The sequence below is a fragment of the Patella vulgata genome, chromosome 7, assembly GCF_932274485.2.
Source record: "Patella vulgata chromosome 7, xgPatVulg1.2, whole genome shotgun sequence".
Lineage (NCBI taxonomy): Eukaryota > Metazoa > Mollusca > Gastropoda > Patellidae > Patella > Patella vulgata.
In genome coordinates, this window is record NC_065885.2 from 27,291,395 (window position 1) to 27,317,137 (window position 25,743).

Sequence of the window (25,743 nt, forward strand, 5' to 3'; positions counted from 1 at the left end):
TTGTTCTGAATTTTTTATTTTTTATTTTTCAATAATTTAATAACTTACAAACAGTTGTAAACGTCATAGGTGTTTAGAGACAAGATGCGTAGTTTGAACCCGTGACAAAACAAAAACCCGCATTTACACAAAACATGTAAACAAAAAACAAAACATTACAGAACAAAACAATATTATGAAAATTATGAAGACGCATTTAAGCTTCATCTTGTTCTTCCTCTTCATCAAATTCGTTCTCTTCTTCGGCTGTAGCATCCTGGTATTGTTGATATTCAGATACCAGATCGTTCATGTTAGATTCAGCTTCTGTGAATTCCATCTCATCCATACCCTCACCAGTGTACCAATGGAGGAAAGCCTTTCGCCTGAACATAGCTGTGAACTGTTCGGAAACTCTCTTGAACAATTCTTGGATGGCAGTGCTGTTACCAATGAAGGTAGCAGACATCTTAAGACCTCGTGGTGGGATATCGCAGACGGCGGTCTTGACGTTGTTGGGGATCCATTCAACAAAGTAGCTGCTGTTCTTGTTCTGGACGTTCAACATCTGTTCATCAACCTCCTTCATGGACATACGTCCTCGGAACATGGCGGCGACGGTCAAGTATCTTCCGTGACGGGGATCGCAGGCAGCCATCATGTTCTTGGCATCAAACATTTGTTGGGTGAGTTCGGGAACAGTCAAAGCTCTGTATTGTTGACTGCCTCGTGATGTAAGTGGAGCGAAACCAGGCATGAAGAAATGGAGACGGGGGAAGGGGACCATGTTGACAGCCAATTTTCTGAGATCAGCGTTCAATTGACCAGGGAATCGGAGACAGGTAGTGACACCTGACATGGTGGCGGAGACTAGATGGTTCAAGTCACCGTATGTTGGTGTGGTGAGTTTTAAAGTACGGAAACAGATATCATATAAAGCTTCATTGTCAATACAATAAGTTTCATCGGTATTTTCAACCAACTGATGGACGGAGAGAGTGGCGTTGTAGGGCTCAACAACGGTATCGGATACCTGAAAATATAATAGAAGGAATATGTAAATTTTTTGATATTTTGTTAGATTTTGCTGCTTCTTATCGTACTAGATGTAATTCATTAATTAATAGTACTTAGAAAATTCCTAATTCCTACAGATTTAAAAGAAAAATGATATGTTCGTCGTTCCAGGAATAAAATGTTTTACGCACCTTTGGTGATGGTACAACGGAGAATGTGTTCATGATTCTGTCGGGGTATTCTTCTCGGATTTTGCTGATGAGAAGGGTTCCCATACCAGAACCAGTTCCTCCACCAAGAGAATGTGTGAGTTGGAAACCTTGAAGACAGTCGCAACTTTCAGATTCTTTTCGTACAACATCTAGGACGGAATCAACGAGCTCGGCGCCCTCTGTGTAGTGACCTTTGGCCCAGTTGTTTCCGGCACCAGATTGTCCGAAGACGAAGTTATCTGGACGGAAAAGTTGACCGAATGGACCGGATCGGACAGAGTCCATGGTACCGGGTTCCAAATCGATGAGGATGGCTCTTGGGACATATTTACCACCTGAAAAAAAAATACATGTAGATTAAGATAATGATACGTTTTGTTTCACAGTATTTAGTATATGTAGTGGCTGGTGTCGTACATGAGGTATGGTGTGCATACATATTCTTCCTAGCATATCTAGTACAATTTATCATCTGAAGACTTCATATAGCTATTTGTAATTGTAGTATAGTAGTAGTTTATCTCTAGAAATAGAGAACTTAAAAATGGTTATGATTCAAACGGGAGAAGCAATTTAAAGGCTATACTGATTAGAGGAATACATACCAGTAGCCTCGTTGAAATAAACGTTGATTCTTTCTAATTGTAAATCGGAGTCACCGTGGTAAGTACCAGTGGGGTCAATACCATGTTCATCAGAAATAACTTCCCAGAACTGAAAACGAAAAACAAATAGGTTACAAAATAAAATTTAAAAAGTAGTTAACTTAAAACAGGTACAACATTTAAAGGTGATTTTCGAAAAAATAAATTAAAACAAAACATGAAAAATGGTAACTGTAAATTAAAAAGGCCCAAGAGTCTACGGACGCCATGTACAGAAGAAAAATAATAATAACTAACAAATGATTAGGGTGTAAATCCACAAACAAATGAATAAATCCACAATCAAACTGAATAAGGAAGAAATGAATAAATCTAACCAAGGGTTACTATTGTTTACAGTGAGTATTCACCAATCCTGTATATCAATGGAGCTATATCAATGAAATTCTTTACGACCATATCTCACTATTGTAAGTTACCATGATAACAATATAAACAAATAGAGCCCGCGAAAATTATCGCACCTGCTCTCGTTCGTCCGCGCCTGTTCTGGTCATATCTATTTGACGGGTTTGAACAAAAGGTCAATTTTGTGAATTCAAATAAATTATGACTGAATAAAATTGGGTTTGGCGTCCTACTTCTGCGCCAACTGGGCTAATAAAGACGGGAACACACTATACAGTAGTAGGCTATGAGGAAGATTTTGTGTCCGGGCAGCAATTGCATTCGAACTATCAAGGGTTCTTTTACGTGCACGCCAATATGTAGATGGGAAGTCTGCTTTTCGTCCCATTCGCCCTGCATCACTTACAAGAGGAAACAACGCTGGAAAATCCCGAGTAACTTTCTTGACCAATATCGGGATCGAACCCCGAACCTCCCGGTAAGTGCGCCACCGCCTTACTCACTGAGCTACCGTGGCTCAAATTTATTTTGTGTATCCTTTTTATGCATAAAATCTTATCTCAACATATGAACATATGAACTCTATTGAAGTTATTGCAGTTTGATAACGTCCACAACTGAATGTTGTAAACATGGATTTCTCTCCATGCTAGAAAAGAAATAATTGAAATGAGACGGAGTGCGGTCCATCTTCTAGACCTGTCTTAAAACACAGGAAAATACAATTTTGAATTATTTAAGTTTTAATAAATGAAATCACAGTAGATCTATAAATCAATCTTGGAAATAATATCAAATATAAGTAAAATCATCTGCTGACAGATTCCGTTAAAACCAAATATTCTTGTAGAGACTTGTTCAGATGATATTCCCGCTTGACAATGTCATTCTTTTATGAAAACATTTTTTTCTTTCTCAAATTATCCTTAAAACTGAATCAACCTATTTTTGTTTGTAGAATTACTTAAAAATTAATACTGTGTATTTAATTAATTAGGTGTTTAGTTAATTAATTACCTTAGCACCGATCTGGTTGCCGCACTGGCCAGCTTGAATGTGTACGATTTCTCTCATGTTGACTAAGTGAAAGCTATCTAGTAAAAAAGAAGGCAATAGTCAGCTGAAAGAGCTACAGGATCTTTTATACCCGGATAATTCACAATTTCTTGTGACGTGCGATTGCCCCTTAACAACTGTAAACACTCTCCAAACAACAACCCCTTCAAATAAAACCTTTCAAAATCAAACTGTCACTTACTAACTAATCACGAGCCTCGATCACCAAGATAACCCCAAATATAAACACCGTAACTAATATCATATTCTCTTTTTGTAGTCTCTGGTTTATTGTCATTCAGATTCAACATTCCGATTAAATTGAATAAAGCGAAGCCCGTTAACTGGGGTCGATATGGCGTGTATTGATTGAACAGTAAAAGTCTGTAATTTGATCGCATGTTTTAAAGTATTATTGTCTTTGATAGATATAACCTCTCACCTTCTTAAATTACCCAACCAAGGATCGTTATGCAATGATCGGTAGCCAATACTACATTATCATAATGATCAAATTTTAATAGATTTTTCATTAAATGTGGAGTCTCTTGAAGAGGTCGGTAGATCTACTTAACCCCCTTCAAAAGTTGATAAATCGGTTGCTAAATTGAGTTTATGTACTTATACTTCGACTACAATATTTATAAAACTTACTTCTGTAATTCGGGAGCCACGGTTGACACCTCTTGTCGATGGTATGAGACTGTGGGTATAGCAAGGGACAGTGTCTAGTCGTTTGGATAGAATAAAAAAATCAAACCCCTCCCATTGTAAGTTTAGTGTATGATCTTGATCATGATCATAACCAGTTTCTTGTACCAAAATGAGATGCATTTTCTAGAATTGTCCAACCACAGTCCCTGACAAAAATTGTTTAGTTGTATTCGGTATAATGAAGAATAAAGCATTCGGTGAACATAGTCCAAAGGGCGCAATTAACAGAACAGCGACATACGATGATTGTGCTTAATGAAAAAGAATAATTCTCGGAGAAATGAACCATAATGCGTTTCATCGCCATGTGTAACAAGAGTCTTGAAGAACGAGGCTAGACATATTCCACAAGTCGTGCCAAACGGTGACGTCATATTCTTATCTGGAGAGCATGTGCAATAAATACTATCGATGTAGACTGGCATACCCAGACGCTAGAGATTGCCATTCGGTTGAGACTTCTGGCTTATTTCCCCGAACATAACTGATTAGATATTAGAGTTTTAAACGGAAACGATTGAATGTAATCAGTTTACATACATTCATAATATAACATTATTATATGCATTGCTACCCTTTTATGTCAATTTCTAGGTCCCAGATAATAGCGATTTAGCTCCTTTAAGTTGGACTACAGATTCACGATTATATTTTTATACAGCTGCATTGGCAATAACTTTCCATATATTACATACAAGGAAAAATAAATTAACTTTTTATTCTCTGAACAGCCAATTCAGGGCTGACGAATAATTGACAACATTAGCCTCTTGTATGGTAATTGATATGAATGGTTGTTGGTAATTTCCAGTCATGGTAATGCAAGAATCAACACGTTAACGTAGTAAAGGAAATAATAGAATCCAGTCAAATTAATAAGTGATCAGTAGATCTATAATATCGATTTATTGTCTTGATTACGTGTGTTGCTCAGTTTTAACTTATTCTTATCACAATCAAATGTCAGCACATGTTTATGAAACGTTTTTTTTCTTTACTTCATTCAATGGTAATGAGATTCACTTTCTTGCATTAACAAAAAATGGAATGGGGTTATGATGTATTTTTCCATGTGGGTAGGATTTTTGATCTCGCCCACTTCATTCCTATTTTCGAATTTTAACTGTCAAGGAATCTGTCATAAATAACTTAGCCTATATTTATAATTTTGTTTAAGGCGGATAGGCCTATAGTCCCGAACTGGCCTAGTTTGTGTTGAGTGGACCCCTATCCCCCCCCCCCTTTCTCTACAACGACTGCAATGCGTACATACAATGTAACCAGCAGTAAATGATTACATAAAAGATGTTTACCCTGTAGTATATGTTAACCATATAGTAATGTTTACACTATAGTCGGGGGGTTTGATGGCCGAATGGCGTGGTTTCGATTCCCCGGTTTTACCGGACAAGGAGTATATAGGGTCACCTGTCCAACCTCTTCCAGTGTCCTCCCACTACTAAAGACCCCTACGCGCAAGCGAATCATTGAAATAAAATTGAACCGTATGTTAGTTCCGAAATGACCTAGTTTGTGTCGAGTGGAGGTTAAACCTCATTTCTCTCTCTCTCTTATCCTGTAATCCATGTTTACCATACAGTGAATGTTGTTCTGCAGTAAATGCTGTCATACAATATAGGAAGTCATATGTTGTGAATGTTACTCTGTAATAACTATTTATCCTGCAGTAAAAGTTTATAAAATGTCACACTCTATTTTATTTGGACTGAGGGTATTCTGATAACAACGAAAGATTATCTATTTGATAGCATTTTATGTAAAGATTTATTTTGTGAAATGATAACCTATATTCATAGCTTACGTTCATTGGTCAGGGCAGACTGGGATCTGGAGGTTCCAGAGCCTAGCCCCGAGTAGGGCGATCTCCGGGCGCGAGACAATATTTGAAAAACTAAGTGTAAATGGTGCTTGCTTTATAGAGTATATCCTGCGTACAAAACCTGCAGAGACTGATTTGCTTATCAATTCATCAAAAACGGCGCAAATACAGAAAAAATGCCCCCCAAACTACTTGAGAACATTTACTTATTTAGCCCCTCCCCCTTCATCTTCAATAGAAGGCTCGATCAAGCCACCCCTGCCATTATAAAACCGCTGTTGATATATTATAAGAGAGAGCGAGAAAGAGAGAGAGAGAGAGAGAGAGGGAGAGAGGGGGGGTGGTGTTTAACGTCCACTCGACACAAATTAGATGGTTTAATTTTATTTCAATAATTCGCTTGGGCGTAGAGGTCTTTAGCAGTGGGAGGAAACTGGAGGACCTGGAGAAAACCCACGAGGTTGGGCAGGCGACCCTACTCCTTGTCACGTACTACCGGGGAATCGAAACCACGCTAGTTGACTCAATGACAGACCTTATGATACAGCGCGCACGTGCTAACCATTCGTTCACCCCCCAGCCCCTGATATATAATAACTGATTGGTATTATGTCGACACTTAAAGGCAAAATGAAACTAAAATTTGTAAACAGATCGTCTTCATCAGCTTTATCTCATGGGACAAGAATTCAGTCCTACATAGTTTTTTCCGTCATTATTTAAATAATATAACATACCAGATAAACTCAATTCAGTACTCTGTTGTGGCCCAAATCAATGTAGTATATGCCCGTTTAAATAAACGAAACCAACACTAAGCTAAAATATTTGAAAATTTTAGTGGCCAGGAGTTGAAATTTGTGCTATGATTTTAGTGCTGAGCCAATGAATCATCGATATTCTTAAAATACTTTAGTTTATTTTTTCATGAATACGGGAGCCTTTTCCATATAATAAAACACCCGCCACTTCTTTGAACTTGTCCGCTTATTAAACAATTGTTACAAGACTCTGTCATTACTGGAAATAGATAGATTATAACTATATTTTAATACTGGATACATTTATTTTAGGAAATTTGAAATATTTAAATTGATTATAGATTATCGATAATAATATAAGGTTATTGTCAGAAACTATGTCCTCTATTTCGCTGAACGTAGGCCTAAACATGTTTTAAATGGTATGTCTTCACGAACGTGTGAGTATATGTGTTAACATATTGTGCCTATAGAACTTATACTTACACAGTACTTTACTTACATAGACTATACAATAATTTTTATGATCTACTTTAGATTGGTATGTATATTTTCATAGGTCAAAGGTTAAAAGGCGCGGGATTTCCATACAATTAACGCTGATCAAGTCCGTGTCTGTCAAATTTCGTATGGTGAAAACGTTACAAACCCAACAACTTGGTTAATAAAAACAAATAGTATTATTTTATTTTCTACAATCAGAAATGGGAGTTACATGAACAGGAATATGTATGTTCGCCCATAGTTTAAAGAGTTTTAAGAAATATTTCCCTCTTAAATCATGTTATAACCCTATATTTTCAAAAAATCTCGAATTTTGTGTTCACCACAGTTTCGATATACAGGCCTAGGAAGCCGTTTCGCCCAGGGGAATACGTGGTTCTAACGACCTTATAAGTCAAAATGAAATTTTGTTCAAATAATGACAAAATAAATGTTACGAAAATGTCCATTCAAAGATTAAAGTTATTGATGAACTTTTAAATAAATAGTTCTAAGGACCGTAAATACGGTGGCTCAGTGAAAATGACGTTCGCTTACTCTAGCCAGGGTCCGGGTTCAATGCCGGTGTTTGCCGAGAAATTTCCTCTTGATTTTCCACCCTAATTACGCAGTGGTGCAAGGGCTGGGGGACAGCGTCCTATAGTATTTTGGAAGGAACAAACCCCCATGACCCCGTTCATTCCTTTGGCAGCATGTAAAAGGACCCCCAATAGCAGAGCTGTCAGGGTAAAATTTCCCTCATGCTACACTGCATGGTGTATACCCGTCTCCATTCACCCGGTTAGTGCAGAAAAGTAAGAAATGAAATGAAATGGGGTTTAACGTCCTACTCAGAAAAGTAAGATGTTTTAACAAACCCAATTTTATTTCCTGTGTTAGTAACAGATCATATATCATAATATTTTGATTTCATGTTGATAAGTACAACATAAGTAAATATTTATCTTCTCAATATTATTGTCTATACGGCTTCTCGTTCACTTCATGTTTCAACAAGATCACGCACAGGGAAATGTTTGAATGAAACACCCGCCACTTTAAGTTGACAATAATACGGTTAGTCATATTAAGGTGGTTATATATTATATTGGTATGATTGTTATTTATGTATTATATATATTGAATGTATGTACTAAATGGTAATAATACTCACCTAATATAACGAGATCTAGATTTCAATTTCGTTCCTAATAACACATTCAAACAATAGCATATCAACATGCTGAATAACGAAAAAAAAATGCCGTTTTATTATAACCTTACCCATATATGGCTCTGGTCTTACCCACGCACTGTTTAGTATACATAAAGTAATCTATATACGGTCCATGATTATACGTTTCTTAATGACAATTAAAATAATTATACGTCATAAAAATACAGTCTCAAATCAAACGGGAGAGGTATGTATCTGCGTTAGCCCTGTGGGTACAGAAAAAATGGACGTTAAACCTCATTTCATTTCAGACCCCATTCGATTTACGTGTTATGTGTACGTGTATATTTTAGTATAGGACACTTATATGGTTAGGCTTAAGTTTCTGCCTTGGTCAAATACGATTTCATATTATATACGATGAAAAGAATAACCAATTAGTTTCGCATAGCTGCAAAGTGGAGTTTTGAATATGATGCCATTTCATTTATTGCCAGTTAGCTTTAAAACAGCTGAAAAGCTAAACACAATATGATTTCATTTCATTTATTGCCTGGGATTTAGGGGATTTGATTTATGAGTTCATATTTTATTTACCTACAATTGCTAACTACAACTCAAATAAAATAACACACCTACTTTATTAACGTACAGCGACAGATAAACAGTCATTTAGTGTATTGAAAATGAATAATAAATATCAAGAGCGACGTATCTTTTATTGGCGAACACAACTGTAACTATTAATTGGATTAAACTAACTCTATGTTGAAATGAACATAAGAGATTTGTAATTGTCAGTTTTCAATGACTGACATATCAGATGACACGACAGAGTATAAAACTAGACGATTATGAATAAAATATAAATTATCCACACCGCTATTCTGTTATTTGATTAGAAAAATGTACACATAAATATAGTTGAAGGCTAACAGACAGTTTTATCGATATGAAGGAGATAATCAACAAGGGTTTTATTCCAAATGAACAAGTTTTTAATTGTGACATAGTTTTTAGTTGATCAGGAGTTATTGAATTGCACATGGTGTATGTACATTATTAATGTAATAATGATGATGATAAAAAAATCGACTTAAAAGCTTTCAATGCATGTTTAATGAGATAACAACATGTTTTAACTGTTTATACTGTAGCCAGTGGAATTAGAGATGATAGTATTTCGTATAATAATATCAAACATGGCACCATACCGTACAAGCTAAAATACTGTGTCTGTAGATTAAAGGCCGATATAAATTTCAATTTCATTAATCGGAATGGAAATTTTCTGGATTCCCGTAAGAGTGTATGTACGCGCCTAGATACGTACACAATTAACACTTCCCGTATCGCACGTGAAGGGGCTAGGGTTAGGGTTAGCTATAGCTGTTAATATTCAGTATCAGCATGCTGATTGAATTAATTTGAATAACCCTTATGGTTTAGTTCGAAGGCAGTACTCGAATAGAATTAAAGGAGCTAAATCGCTAATATTTGGGACCTAGAAATTGACACAAATGGGTCACAACGCTTATAATAATGTAATATGAATGTATATAAACTGATTTCCATTCAACCGTTTCCGTTTTTACTATAATTTCTAATCAGTTATGTTCGGCGAAATACGCCAGAAGTCTCAATTGAATGGCAATCTTTAGCGTCTGGTTATTTCAGTCTACACCGAGAATATTTATTGCGCGTGCTCTCCAGATAAGAATATAGCGTCACCATTTCACATGACTTGTGGGATATGTCTAGTCGCGTTCTTTGAGTCCCTTGTTCCAAATGGCACTGAAACGCATTATGGTACACGATTCGTGTACCAATGGTAAAATGTTTATTTTGTATTGAATATTGGATATCAGAAGCCCATCTTTTCCCTGTAAGATCACAAGACCAATGTTGATTTGAATTGACAAATAATTCGTGTTTTCAATGTCGAAGATTTTTGATGATATTGAGTTAAAGACTTAGCTACTTTAAACTGAGATCTCTCCATTTTGCAGTCTTACTTTTAGTGTCGAAAGTCTTTCACCAAATTTTGAGTTTTTCATTCTTTATTTGTGGTTATTATCCTTTATGGGTTATCTGATAGAGCCTATATTATATGCACATTATAGTGCTTAACCTTAGTTTTGGGGCCATGGTGACTCCGTGAGTAGGACGTTGGCTCGCTAACCTGGAGGTCCCGTATTCGATCCCTTCGTTAGTCGAGAAAGTTCATCGTAATTTTCCGGCCTGGTCCCCTTTTGTTACTGATGTAGGACGTAGGGCCTGGCAAGGGAAACATATACATGTAGTCGTTCGGATGGGACAAAAAGCCGAGGTCCCGTGTACACACTGGCATGAACGTAAAAGAACCCTTGACAGCTAAAATTCGAAATAAAAGTAGGCCATAGCGCCGTTGTCCGGGCCAAATTTTCCCTCAAAGCAGACTGCATGGCATATAACCGTCTTCATTAGCCCAGTCGGGGCAGAACATTAAGACGTTAAACCACATTTCATTTTTAATCTTAGTTTACTATAATTTTTGATTAAGATAAACTGCAACATTCAAAATTTTCCACAGATAAAGATGTGATAAGGAAAATGGGTCGGGTGGTACGAAAACCCCAGGTACACCCGTACACTGATTGGCGTACAAATGTGTGTGTGAGAGAGAGAGAGAAATGTGGTTTAACTTCCACTTGACACTAACTTGGTCATTTCGGGACTAACACATGATTCCATTTTATTTCAATAATTCGCTTGCGCGTAGGGGTCTTTTAGCAGTGGGAGGAAACCGGAGGACCCGGAGAAAACCCACGAGGTTGGACAGGCGACCTTACTCCTTGTCACGCACAACCGGGGAATCGAAACCCCGCACGTGCTAACCATTCGCCCCCCCCCCCCCCACGTACAAATGTAAAAAGGACTTTCGACAGATAAATACGCCGGCAACGCCACTTTCCGGGCAAAATTAAAGTCATGGCACGTTACACCGTGGGGGAGGGGGGTATGGTCATCTTCAATATCCCAGTTGGTGCAGAAATTTAAGACGTTTTAATTCGCCCCCTACTATTATATTTGTCATCACTTGGCATTCACAAGGTCGGTTATAGTCAGTAACAAACATGCTAAATATACAGAAGACACTTTCGATAATATTATCAAAGATTTTAAATTAAAATATTTTTACTTCAATATTATTAAGACCTCTGATGTTTATACTACCAACAGTGTCAGTAACTAATTATCAGGCCAGATAATCTGACGTCATCAACTAGTGTCGATTAACCAATCTTTAACTCTTTTAACAACAATGATAGGAGATTATTGGTCAATTGTAAATGTTTTGAAAACCCACAGTGTCAATTACTTGTGATATACAACGCATCGTTTATCTTCGAACACAAGTCTTGGTTTTTATGACAAAGCACATGACAGACCTAGTTATCGCCCCTTACTAACGTCTTGAAGATAACCTAATCGATGGAGCTAAAAAGAGCCGGGTTATTATTCATATTGCACTCCCTTACTTTACTAGATATTTCGAAATAATAAAAAAAATAAATAATCGCTCCTTAAGTAACAACATGTGTCGTGTATGGTACAGCGTGTACTTATTCGCATTTCGAAAGCAAAATTGGGAAATTTCATACATTTTCACACAATCTTATTAACTAATGTTTTGTTTGTCTCGTGTAAAAAAAAACAAAAACATATAATATAGCCCGACTGGAGCTCGCGTGCCATAAAACTTAATTTCATTCATTGCAACAATACGTTGTCTCTCATATAGCACACTAGGCTACATTGTGTATATCCGTCTTGGGGGGGTGGGGGGGTACATGGCCGAATGGTTAGCGCGTGCGCGTTGTATCATTGGGTCTGGCATTGAGTCAACTGGCGTGTTTCGATTACCCGCTTGTACGCGACAAGGAGTAGGGTCGCCTGTTCAACCCCGTGGGTTTTCTCCAGGTCCTCCTGCTTCGTCCCACTGCTAAAGACCCCTACGCACAAGCAAGGTATTGGATTAAAATTTAACCATATGTAAGTCCCGAAATGACCTAGTTTGTGTCGAGTGGACGTTAAACCCCATTTCTCTCTATATATCCGTCTCTTCATTAGGACGTTATATCCCATTCCATTAGCAATGGGAGGCACGAATCGCGATTGCTGATGGAACCCTGCTTCTTTTCGCTAAATGTGCCCGGGAGAATAGCACCTCCTGCAGGTAAAACACCGTCATTGATTTACGTCCCGTTTTTATCTCATTATTCCATATTTCTTTCTAATAAATAAATCACTTTCTATACCTGTCCTCCTTGTGTCAGTTTAAATAAAAATGACGGCACAACACGTGACCTTAACAACCAATCACACGTGTGGAACAATTGGCACTGTGTGAGCAATATGCCCCGAGCCTCTTTTAATCTTGCAAAAACCAGCCATAAAAACATATGTCCTCGTATTACAGTATAATGATATTAGAGCGATTGGCGTTATAACGTCAGCTCAGACCTTACCCTGGCTTTGACTGGAGAATCATGTTCTAAATCAATAGACAGTCTCCTTAAATCGCTCAAATAGTCGGCTAAACGATTTTCTTTAAATGCCCCAGTGTTTCTAAATTAATAATTCTGCTTTCCATATGGTGCCGAAAGCAAACCGTGTTGGAACTATTTACCGAGTGACAATTGAGGAGAAAAGAGGCGCGACTTTGATAATCTTCCGCCAATTTTCGCGCCAGATGGTCACCGTTATACGCGAAGCTCTTCTGTAAAAGAGGCACGTTTCTCACACACTGCCGTGACAGGGACATGCGCAATAACAGATATATGCAGGCTGCCATTCCGTTTGATTTCTCTCTGAGTAAATGGGTAAAATAAACGTCACGAAAAGAAAAGAATGAAAATAAAAAAATTAAGAGTTGTTTTTTCTGTTCTTGTTCACACTCAAGTATAATCAGTAAATGTCAACGTAAGGGAATCGGGTTTCAATAGCTAACCCACTTGACAGTACTTGACTATCAAGAAGTAATGAATAAATTAGACCTATTAAAATTCAAAGCCTAGAATACAACTTCACTCCCAGATCAGAATTATTTATTAAATACACGTGTATGAATTAATTTAAATATTTTAAGAGTATTCATCTTTTGTTTTTTTCTCTAATAGGTATAACTCAGCAGAGAAGAAGAAAAACTATAGGTTTATGATCATAATTCCACAGAAGAGTTTAGATTGTGTCAGGACCAGTAACTAACAAATTGATGCTATATCGGATGGCCCCCCCAAAAAACTTTATGAATTATTCCAATTTAAATAGTGTACTTGGGTCTTTTTCAGGGCCACACGATATATATATATATATTTTTTAACGCTGTCACCAATTAAATTTGTTCAAATAAGTTTTAAGTGAAATGATATTTTGAAATTAAATTTACGGGATATGAAGATGAATATCTACTGAGCTTGAAATCAATATACTAATATATATTAAAATTCCGAAATACGGCAATGTTCTAAAATTAAAAACAACATATACACCAAGTGCCGAAACAGGTAGGGAAATTTAGGGGTCGGGGTGAGGGAGTGTTCTCTCCAACATCACCTCATCTTTGATTTTTACAAAAATAAATTAATTATACTGGTACTATTTGATCCTTTAAATATCAATTTCAAATTAGTAGAACGCCACAATCGGTTGCTCGCTCGCCAGATGCCCCCACCCCCCTTTACACACAACTACTATCCGAAACCAGTGCCGGATTAAGGCTCATTTTGATAGGTGACCCGAAAATACAGATATGTTGGGCTCATTGACAAAAGGAATTAAGTTAAATTTAGCAACAGAAAATTTATTACAAACAAATTCAGAACATTGACAGTACTGTATTTACTATAAGTAGCCTACATATTATATTCCCATTCACTGCCTCTAGATTACGACAAACGCGTAGATGAAGAAGGGTGCAATTTATTTACATAAAAATAAAGGCAAGCATTTTTGTCACCACCTGTTAATTATCAAAAAAGTTTTACTTTATTTGTGGCCTGGATGGAGAGGAAATGCCGTTTTTCTTCTCTTTCCATAAAGAAGATGCTCAGCTATTTCTCATGGGAAAGTTTGTGCTCCAACTCTCTTAAATCTTATTTATTCGGATTAGTTTTAAACCTGTGTAGCATCTAACACACTTCATAATGATTCTTATCACTTTTGGTTGTGTCTTACAAACCGACGGCAAACATAACGCTATACTTATTTACCTTCAAAATCTATTAATACGAACTACTTGAAAAATCTGTCAAAACGGTTAGACGTCCGTAAGTGACACACCCTAATCTTCTCTTTAGCACAGTATACAATAATCTATCAAATTAATCTCCTATTGATCCATTTAATCTGTTAATCCCCACAGCTCCCTAACTTCGACTGTATTATTTAACTCTACAAGAGCTCAGTAAAGTGATTTGTTTATCAATCATGTCAAAACATAACTACAAGATATTAAATTGAAAATTATATACATGTAACGGATAATGTGGTGAAATTGAAAACGAACGCGTGGAGATAAGCGTACGAATAAGTAAATAATATAAGTGTTAATTTTTATTCTCACTGAGTGGATTAGTTTGAAAAAATCCACATGGTAAAAATAATTTATATAATTCATTTATCCTGAACTTTTTGTTTTGAATATTAGAACACAAAAGACTTCATTGTAACTATTCAGTTGTCCAATTTAATAGCTTTAATTAATGATGAATGTCGTACAAGGGCCAGGGTATTCTTACTGTATACATTACAGCATATTATCAACGTCCATTTAACAGTTCAATAGTCGTAACTATTGCTCCCATTAACTATGCATAGAGCTGTACTTGAGGCAACGTGTGCTTACTTTTCTAGAACAACTAATTCCATGAACAACTAGTTCACATAGCTAACTCATGGGGGGCTTTTGTATCAGTGACGTTGATAATGCCAGAGATGAAAATATTCTTACTTTTATTGGAACTACACTTGTAGCTAATTATTCATAGTTGCTTCTTTGTGGTATATTCTACAAGATGCCACAAACTTAATAACGACGAAAATCGCTCCGTTTCTAAACCAACGATTTTCAAAACATGAGATATTTTTCGCAAATCACCAAAAATTATTATATAATCCAGAACAACAAAATATACTTAAACGTTACCAATAGTATATATTTTTTCATTCAAATGAATTGCAGACTGATTATAACACCAAACAATACAAGGCTGCTTTCAAAAATTAAACAAAATAAAGCTTAAGTATGACTATTATTGCGAGTAGTTTATGCCATTTATTTGGACTGATTTAATAATATATTGCTAGCAATAAAATCTGCAATTTCGCATGGTGTCGCGGCTGTCGCCCCTTTAACCAATTAATTAGAGGTTATAGTTTCTGGCTTTGTCAGTCTTTTATCCTAAGTGACAAATTTATACATGTAGTTTATGTCTAGTGTTTTAGTTAGTTAATCCAACAATCGATTTTATCGATCGATTTTTTCAGACCGTATAATAAATAATCACTTAGGATGTGCAAATATAATCGCACAACCTCATTCTGATTGATCATTACAGAATATAATATTTGTTGTAGAATAATCTTTGATAGTACTTTAATCGAATCGTGTTAAAAGTACCGTTTCGATATTTATCCAACATGGGGTTGCTTTCAAACCTTAAAAGATAATACCGGAGAACTGCACACCAAAACACAAACACAGCATACAAGTATTGATATATTCACTGAGTAGACTTATATAATTGTTAGGTGTGTTTTGAATTCCATTCAAATGGTGATTTAAAAACAAAAATGAACGTATTGTGGAATCGTATTAAAGGACAATACGGGAGAACTGCACATCAAAACACGAACAGAGCAAACATTTATGCACACATTCCCCGAGTAGATATAATTGTTAGGCATGTCTTGAATTTTAGAGAAATGATGATTTTAAAAATTGAATGTATTGTGAAGTTTTATAAACTCTCTTTAAATGCGCGGAACCCAAAATTTATTTCAATCCCACCGAAATGCTTAAAAAAAGCTTGGCTGTTTAGAATAACATTAAGTGCCTACATAAAGTAAACGTTCACTTTATTAAATAGATATATTTATATAGTTAAATACCTACATATATAATAAAGTTTGTTATATCAATATTTGTTATTTATCTATCTACCGTGTGAATTTAATAACTAATATACATGGGAACCGCCTCTAGCTTCACTCTAAAGGCTTCCAAAAGTCTTAAAGCCCTCTATTCATTTTAAAAATAACCAGCTTATGAATTTGTTTGCGTTAAAATTATGATTGTAATTGACAACACAAGCAGAAAATAAATGTCAATTAAATATCAATCTTCGCTTAGTGTTTGATAGCGGGGGAGACTTGCAAAATATCAATAAACTGTCATTTTTCTTAAACCACGCCCATTGATGGAGACAATACCACGCCCCATATTGCTTCACACAATGAGGGAACGAAAAGCCGCAAGTGATGATTGCCTCTCTGTGACTGGTCTATTTGTGTCCTGACTGCTATGTTAGGTTATTTCTGATTGGTCAGCTAGTAGTCCCAATGAGCTTTTCGTCACCCGTTAAAAATGTAATATGTTGAATGATTGAAATATGGTGTTTGATTGTTAAAACTGTAAAATGTCGACAGTAGGGTAGAAACTGGCAGTGGTATATAAATCACATCACTAGTAGCAGGGGGGACATCACATCGTATATCCCCATCCAACAACAACCTCGCTTTTCATCCGTCTTTTAGTGGAACCGTGGCCATCGACAGTCACCATTTCGTTATCGTTGTGAATGTAACAAGACAAGAGAAGAACGCTGGATTGTAATTATTTGTAGTGTCATAGATATGCAATTATAGAAGGTCTTTCTTTAAGGTAAGAACTGTTTTCTTTATATTTTTTTTCATTGCAGAATGATTAAAAAATGTTTATTATTATTATATATGCCATAAAGATACTATATTGTTATTAATATATTTCATTATAGTCTTTTATCATTTTCCTTCATGTACTATGTAGAATATTATTTTTCCTTTTCTGTGCGTTTTTTTTAAATCCAACCAATTAAGCGACGTCCTCAATAAAGATTTACCTTTATTGATTATGTACTGTGTACTCTTTAGAAATAAAATGTTCATTTTTTAAAAAGAAAACGATTATTACTGTGCTATTTGATAAAGGCTAATGGTGTTTTTTTTGTATTTTTCAGGAATAATAAACCATTCGTAGCAACAAGTAATTTTCTAAAATGGAGGAAACCACCTCAGTCCTAGTGAAACCAAAATTAGCTTTCTCCATCGACAGAATTATGGAACCTAGCCCAAAGAAAAACAGAGTAGAAAATTCTCCAAGGAAACCAGACTCTCCGGTCAGCACAGGTTCTACATTATCTCCAAGATCTAACATCGCCTCGCCAGAGAAAACAAGTCCCTTGTCTGTTCCAGCGTTTCCAAGTTCGGCATTTGGAAATGCGTTATTTCCATCAACCGACAACAATCGTCTTATCTACCCAAATGTGCATCGTGATTCCATGGACTTAAATTCATCAAGATTTCATCCTTATTTCCACCCGGCTTTCACCTTACCCCGGACAAATTATGATGAGTACCATGCACAATTACTGAGAAATTATTCCCTGTTACATCAATCTGGACTCACCATGTCCAAAGATAGACTTTATTCCAACTTAGAACTCTTGAAATATTCTAACATGCAACAGTTATTATCTCAGCAGAGAGCTGTTGCTAGTGCCCAACCCGAACTATCTCCAAGACGTGATCGAATCAACAGTTATTCTAAAGAAAAATTACCCGAACCCAGGAAAATGACAGAAAAAATTCTAAAAGTGGACGGTTCAGACAAAGATAATTTTCCGAGTCATAAATTGGACAATTCTCTGGACAGTTCCCAAAATACGGAGAAAAGTTATTCAGCAAGTGAAGAGGAGAATTTGAAAGGAAAAAAGGTGATAAATAAATCTCAGAAAACTTTTACATGTCAAGAGTGTGGAAAAGTGTTCAATGCTCATTATAACTTAACTCGACACATGCCTGTTCACACTGGAGCCCGACCCTTCATTTGTAAGATATGCGGTAAAGGATTTCGCCAAGCCAGCACCCTATGTCGTCATAAGATCATCCACACCCAGGAGAAACCCCACAAGTGCAACACCTGCGGAAAGGCATTCAATAGAAGTTCCACCTTGAATACTCACATGCGAATCCATAATGGTTTCAAACCGTATACCTGCGAATACTGCGGGAAAGGTTTTCATCAAAAGGGGAACTACAAAAACCACAAACTAACTCATAGTATAGAAAAACAATATAAATGTACTATATGTAACAAGGCTTTTCATCAAGTGTATAATCTAACGTTTCATATGCACACTCATAATGACAAGAAGCCTTTCACCTGTGTAATCTGCGGAAAGGGATTTTGCCGAAACTTTGACCTCAAGAAACATATACGGAAACTCCATGATGGCGCTCAGATGCCGAGTCCGACCAACAACAATCCCGTAAGCCCTCCAGTCCCCCAACACACACTTCAGTCCCCAAATAACGTTTACAATGGATCGGCCCTGAGTCCTCATTCGGCATTTTTATCCCGACCATCTCTACTTTCTCACTCAGCTCTAGGATGTCAAAGAAATCTATTTAATCCTTATATGTTTGGACCGAACGCTGCTTCACTACTCAGCAAAATATCGTCGATAATTTAAAATAAGAATTGATATATTTATTGACTTAAATAGAAAAGTAAATATTTATTAAACATTATAATTATATAAGGGACATTTTTGCAATTATTTTATTTTGTGAAACTGTGAACTGTGGATGCTTTTACTTAAAGAGAGGGGTAAGAATAATACGATTATTCATCATAATTTATTTATAGTCATTTGTTCTCCGTAAAATAAAGTGCCATTTTCTTTTTATTATTATTATTGGAAACGTTCCTATTTTTTTTCATTGAAAGAACTTTATTATAATATTGTATAAAGTATTATGTTTAATTTAAAAGGTTGTTAATGTTTTTTTATTGTTGTTGTGATTAATGCACTGAGCGTGTACATTGTTAATATCAAACAACTTTTTTTTGCATTCATTAAATATTTTCTCGTGGAATATATGAGTTAGTCTTTATATTATTTTTATCATAATATCATTATATTTTTTATGATTATTTATGAGATTTGGGAGTTATTGATTCAAATATCAAATGAACAATACGGTATGAATATAAATGGTCGTGGAACATATGCTTCTGTAGGCAAGCCATCTGGAGAATTGTGTCTTTCGTCCCGTCAGGGGCTTTAAATTCTCTCTACGCGATCAGTGCAATTAATCAGGGCATCTAGCATTTATTATGAGTTACTCGCGTATTTGATACAACCAGCATCAGAGAGCAGTTCGTCATATCTCTAAATCGCACAATGAAATGTGACTCGTGTCGGCAAGATCAAACAATAGCTACCTGTCAATCATAGTATAAATCATATTTATATTATATTACCATTGATAGGATACATAAACACTATTAACAAATAAGTCACAATATTTATTTCATAATTTAATACCTTTTTATAAATTATGAATAATGCGGATTTAATTTGATTATACTGAGTACGGATATCAACATGATTAGGTGGAGACATATTGGGAGGAAAGATTCCATGCAAACTGTTTCCGTTTTGTTTGTCAAATTTTTCGATTTACTTAGTTATGTTCTTTTGTGATAAGTTGTTTATATAGAAAATGTAATACACAAAAAGAAAGACTGATAAAGACCCTCGTTTATTGGATAAATTGTTTATAATTGAAATAACCTTAAAGAAGATAGAATACCCCAAAAGACTGATAATGGCCCTGATATATTAGATAAATTGTTTATAATATAAATAATCTAATAGAAGTTATAATACATAAATATATATGAAAAAATAAAAAATATGTAAATGAATAGACCCTTATTTATAAATAATTTGAAACGATACATATGTATTAAAGCTTGAATTCCAATGATTTGAAAATATAAACGACAATTATATACTAAATATTTTTATATTTTCACCATCGTTTCCTTATTATATACATAATAACGGTTCATAATAATTAAAAATGAATTAGAGGAATCTATCTTTATATTGGCAACACGGGTTGAAATATGGAAATAAGGCCTACAAACTGAAAATATTATTAGAAGTTTTCACCTTTCACATATAATAAAATAATTATTTTTTTAAAAAGCTGAAACCGTTTTACATGTAGATTGGATTTAATGATTCGAATTACTCTGTAAAGGTGCATAAATATATCATGAAACATACAAATAAAATAATTTGGAAAAAAAGAGGAAATTAGTAACCTAAAATTCAGTTATTTTTGTTATTAAACTGTGTTATAAAATCGCTGCATGCATCGCAAAGGAATTTTTCTTTAAAACGAGTTTATTGCACAAGCTACACAAGTAAGAACATGTACTTAGAAAAGGGAAAGTCAGTTCAATAATAATAAATATTTTGAGTTTATATAAAATAAATGACAAAGTTATTATTCTGGTTCATTATTTATACAAGTTTAACTGTTTAGTGTTCGTCATTCTTCGTCGGTCTCCGTGAACACAATAGTTAAAATAACAAATTATTATTGGATAACTCTTGTTACAATTATTGTATTTTAATCCAGGATATTTCAAATGAATAACAAGAAATAAACACCTGCATGTTGATTGCTAAACGTCAATCACTAGCTCGTGCATCGTTGGCGTGCAATTTCCCTCCGATATTAATCCCATTAGAACACTTGAATAGCGAAGTCTTGACCGGGTACACGCTACTCAGATATTTACAAGTGATAACTATAGTATTTGTTCGATCTCTACTTGATTGAAGTGAAATGTAAATATAAAAATGTCGATTACATCAAGTCAATCTAATCTGTCAGAGACCGGAGCACACTGTAAGCCTTTTCTGTAATTTTTACAGACTTGTTTCTGTAAAACGCCTACAGCGCAGGTCTGTTATCCTGATTACAGACACGAGTCTGTTAATATTTAAGAAATACAGAATTTCGTCCGTAAATATGACATACGGGTGTTTAAATTAAAGTGACGTCATCGGTCTTCCTGGGCGCCATTACTGCGAAGACCGTTAGTTAGCGGCAAAGAGGAATCCCTCAACATCGAGCACAATAGTTGAACACTACAGTCAATACCAAACATTGCAGTTTTAGGTAAGTATACAGTAGGGACACATCTTTGTTTGACATAGATTGATTCTTAGCATTCGTAAAAATGTACGGTAACTGATTTATGAAATAGTAGGAATAGACTCTTCTACTTCTAGACAAATGGACATACATGATACTCACATACACTGTCACAGTGTTAGTGTTAGCACAGAGTAAAAATACACTCTGGTGTTAGTGCTAGGCCTAATATTTTTTCGCATTGTTTTTGGAGGCTTCAGTTCTAGTTGAGGCTACTCGGATGACATAATAATAACATTGATATAGAAAAAAAATATATGAACTATGAAGGGCTAACATTTCTGGGCTTCATTAAGTTCATAGTCTCAGGTCTGTAGGCTAGGCCTACTACTGAAAACCATTATTAAGAATTTATTGAATTGTCAATGCATTGTCTGGATAATGATCTTTAATTTTTTATTTTACTAATTTTTTTAGGCACAGCTTATTGCATCCTTGAGTGCCATTCCTGTCATCTATAGAGTGGGCTACCCAGCCTTTCTCTGGGTTAGTAAAATTTTTTCAAAGGTAGGCCCTACCGGTAAAGAAAAATTATAAGATTGAACTTACTGAAGATAATAATTTTGGGAGTTGAGCGCATTGTTAATGAAAACCAACACTTCCTGCCCTCTGCTTGGACCTTGAAATTTGAGGGGTGGTTGGACGAATGGTCTAACCATGGAGCTTATATAAGATCCATGGTCTAACATGGGCCTTAGTTAGGTCAGAATGAAGCCTATGTCTTTGAGTCAAGTGGCGTTGAAAGGAGTAAGATTGCCTGACTAACCGTGTTCATTTTTTCTGGGTCGTTCGTTTTCCTCCCACTGTTTATAAAAGACCTACGGTTAAAGCGATTATTGAAATAAAATTCTATGTTTATTAGTCCAAAAATGACCTAGTTCGTGTTGTGTGTGGATGTTAAATCCCATTTCTCTCTCCCAGCTTAAACCTTGGGGTAGGTCTTATTAGCAACAGGTGAATCCTATTTTAGTCTGCTTTTAGATTTACCTGTCATAGGTGCAGAGTCGCCACTGGTTAGTCCAAAATCTGATCAGAAACCCAAGATGCGGTAACGATAGAAGAAAGCATGGGTTTTAACCCGGAAAGCAATGGGTGTTACGTTAGTTACAGCTACTACCAATATGAATCATGATCAGAAAAGTTCAACCTAACTTAAAGGAGCTAAATCTGTATTCTTTGGCCCCGAGAAATGAACACAATGGGTCGCAACGATAATAATCTATTATGAATGTCTATAAACTGATTTACATTCAGTCGTTTCTGTTTTTAGTGTAATTTGTAATCAGTTATGCTCGGCGAAATATGTCCAAATTGAATGGCAGTCTGGTTATTCCAGTATACACTGATAGTATTTGTGATATGTTTAGTCTCCTGGGGGGGTTGGATGGCTGAATGGTTAGCACGTGCGCGCTGTACCATAAAGTCTGTCATTGAGTCAACTGGCGTGGTTTCGAATCCCCGGTTGTACGTGGCAAGGAGTAGGGTCGCCTGTCCAACCTCGAGGGTTTTTCTCCGGGTCCTCCGGTTTCCTCCCACTGCTAAAGACCCCTACGCGCAAGCGAATTATTGAAATAAAATTAAAACCATATGTTAGTCCTGAAATGACCTAGTTTGTGTCGAGTGGACGTTAAACCCCATTTCTCTCTCTCTCTCTTTAGTCTCCTGTTTGTGGACATGAAACTTCATTTTCTCGCACATTTAGCTCCCTTTTCCTTAATTAAAATGTGTTCTTTTGAAATGGATGTCATAAGAAACAACCTGATTGAGAATATTTGTTTTGCAGGTGCATTTTTGAAATTAACCCAGATAACACACAGAAATCATGAAAAAGAGAAAGACTCGAGTGTGCCAAAAAGTGGTATAACTAATCACTAAACTGTCAAACTTTAAATGGATGAAGTACAGTTACAACATTAGCAACAATATACCGGTACTGTGAGAAGGTATACGACGGTATAGATGCCACATTTTGGTTCAAGGTGCTTTAAATTCTGGACCACGGTTTGGTTAACATGGTACAGATATTTTAACTGTCCATTTTCATCCGATGCAGAATACTCCCCTGTAGTTCATGTGACAAGAAGGAGAAAAGATGGCTTTCGGCAATGAAACATGTGTCCCGCTGAAAGTACATTCCCCTCCGGCGAACCACAAATCACGGATATAGGAACATTTTGAATCAAAAACGTCAGATGGAAAAGCAGTGGCTAGGGAGCTGGAAACACGTCCAAGAAGAAATACTGTGATATGTATCGTTGCAACCTATGATGCAATAATGTTCTTGCATGCAAACTTTAGGGATAGGCCTATTGAGTTTATGGTTAGTTTTTATACACCAGCACATAGTGTGTATAAAATAGGTGATAAGGGACCGAGCCACAACCCTTTTATGAGTGATACTTTGTAAATGAGACTTTAAACGCACTGCAAGAAATCTTTTTAATGAATCTTCTTAATTAAACTTGATCTTCTTATTGTACTTTTGATAAGATGTCCGTTTACTTTAATGGAAAAATCTTTTGGTCATTTAATTTGTCCATCAACAATTTGGTACATTTGTAAAATTATCCTCAGTTCATTTTGTCTCTAAATATGCGGCCGTGTTGCATAAACATTAAAATTGTGTAACTCTCATCTACACATTTCATTTTGGGACTGGTTCATTAACTTTGTCAGTAGTCGAGTTCCATCTAAATTTTTATCTACGAGACTGAATCAATTTATGCCATTCTCACTAAGGAATGTACATGCTTAGGCAGAGTTATTGTGGAAAATTTAATGATATACATTTTCAAACAGAGATTAAGCTAATCATTGAAACAAGCTGTACATTTAAGGTGGAATAATAGGAATTCTGCATTGATGCTGTTCTTGTTTTAAAGTCATGATACTTTTGGGGTTCAATAATTGTTAGATTTTAAATTGTTCATTTAAACATTTAGAATGCAAATTCATTAATTCCAAAAATTTGAATGATTTCATTAGATCATGTTTTACTGTTATAATTTACTTTCATGTTGTTGATGTTTTAAATAATAGATTTGAGGTAAATATTACAACACCTTGGTTAAGATTTTAGAAAAAGATTTGAGGATAATTCTATTGTAACACACTGATTATATATTTGTAGAATAGATTCAGAATGTTGTTGTTCTACTATAAAAAAAATTCATTTGAATATTATAATGTAAATGTTACATGTACAAGAATTTGAATGGATAATTTCATTATTGTTAAATTTATATTTTGTTGCTACCCATTATTTGATACATGCATGGAAATTTTCACATACATTTTTTAATTGCTGGGAATTTTTGTTTGCTTGTCTTGTGAGAACTTGATAAATATTTTGGAGAGTTATTTCCCTTGTTAATAGGGCAACAAATTCTCTCTTTTTTTTTTTTTAAAGTCGTCACTATTCCATGTACAAATGTTCATTATTATTAATGAAGAATTATGAAAGGAGCTTTGTTTTTGTTGAAATATACCACCAAACTGCTTGACAGCCAAAGAATATGTTAGATCTCTAAACATTCTCCATATTGTAATATCAAATCTGCTCTTGATCAAATGTGTTAAAAATATGAATTTGTGGTTGACAGGTTTTTTTTTTTTTAAGGCAGTTGTTAGCTTTACTTACTGACAGTAATCTCCAATTTCCAGTATTTTCAGGTCTTTTATTATATCTTAAACTATCATGTAAAAGCATTTTTGAGGAATTAATTGTATCTTATATTGTTTTGAATAATTAAATTCTGTTTTAAATCTTAAGTAAATGTCTTTTTGATGCTTATCATACCATAAGTTTTTTACAGCTGTAAAACATTTTCCGTAAAATTTACGAACAAATGGCTGGCAGCTAGGTTGCCAATCTTTGGACGTAATTTTTACGACATGTTCGTAAAAATATATTTACGGTGTGTCGTAATTTTTACGTACATTGGTTGGCAACCTAGCTGCCAGCCATTTGTCCGTAAATTTTACGGAAAAAGTTTTACAGTGCACGTGGTTTTACCGAGGCCGTGGGCTCTTCCTCAAGTTATATTAACAGAAATCGACAAGAGTCATTTGTCTAGTACTCGGCGTGATTCACTAAGGTATAGATTACAGTCTTTTATTATTCAGTAATTTTTGGTGATTTAAAAAACTTTTCATGAATTACGTATAC

At 35.3% G+C, this 25,743-nt stretch overlaps 2 protein-coding genes and 1 long non-coding RNA gene across 3 annotated transcripts; 2 read left to right on the forward strand and 1 right to left on the reverse strand.

Annotated features, from left to right (window-relative positions):
• Positions 1-3,397, reverse strand: LOC126827387 (tubulin beta chain). Its single transcript, XM_050556681.2, has 4 exons — positions 3,239-3,397; positions 1,814-1,922; positions 1,188-1,543; positions 1-1,012 (listed from the first exon to the last, which is right to left on the reverse strand). The coding sequence occupies exons 1-4, from the start codon at positions 3,293-3,295 to the stop codon at positions 197-199; spliced, it is 1,338 nt and encodes a 445-aa protein (XP_050412638.1). The 5' UTR covers positions 3,296-3,397; the 3' UTR covers positions 1-196.
• Positions 3,398-16,934: 13,537 nt separating this feature from the next.
• LOC126827223 (fez family zinc finger protein 2) lies at positions 16,935-19,206 on the forward strand. Its single transcript, XM_050556463.2, has 2 exons — positions 16,935-17,178; positions 17,513-19,206. The coding sequence occupies exon 2, from the start codon at positions 17,552-17,554 to the stop codon at positions 19,025-19,027; it is 1,476 nt and encodes a 491-aa protein (XP_050412420.1). The 5' UTR covers positions 16,935-17,178; positions 17,513-17,551; the 3' UTR covers positions 19,028-19,206.
• A 2,064-nt stretch (positions 19,207-21,270) lies between these two features.
• On the forward strand, positions 21,271-25,351 carry LOC126827747 (uncharacterized). The gene is made up of 3 exons (XR_007682858.2): positions 21,271-21,539; positions 21,993-22,061; positions 23,359-25,351. It is a non-coding gene; the product is annotated as an uncharacterized LOC126827747 (long non-coding RNA).
• Positions 25,352-25,743: the final 392 nt, after the last annotated feature.

Coding starts and splice junctions, on each gene's coding strand:
- LOC126827387 (XM_050556681.2), bottom strand. CDS start 3,295: ATGAGAGAAATCGTACACATTCAAGCTGGCCAGTGCGGCAACCAGATC. Junction 1,923..3,238: donor GCAACCAGATCGGTGCTAAG/GTAATTAATTAA, acceptor TTTCGTTTTCAG/TTCTGGGAAGTTATTTCTGA. Junction 1,544..1,813: donor TTATTTCAACGAGGCTACTG/GTATGTATTCCT, acceptor TTTTTTTTTCAG/GTGGTAAATATGTCCCAAGA.
- LOC126827223 (XM_050556463.2), top strand. CDS start 17,552: ATGGAGGAAACCACCTCAGTCCTAGTGAAACCAAAATTAGCTTTCTCC.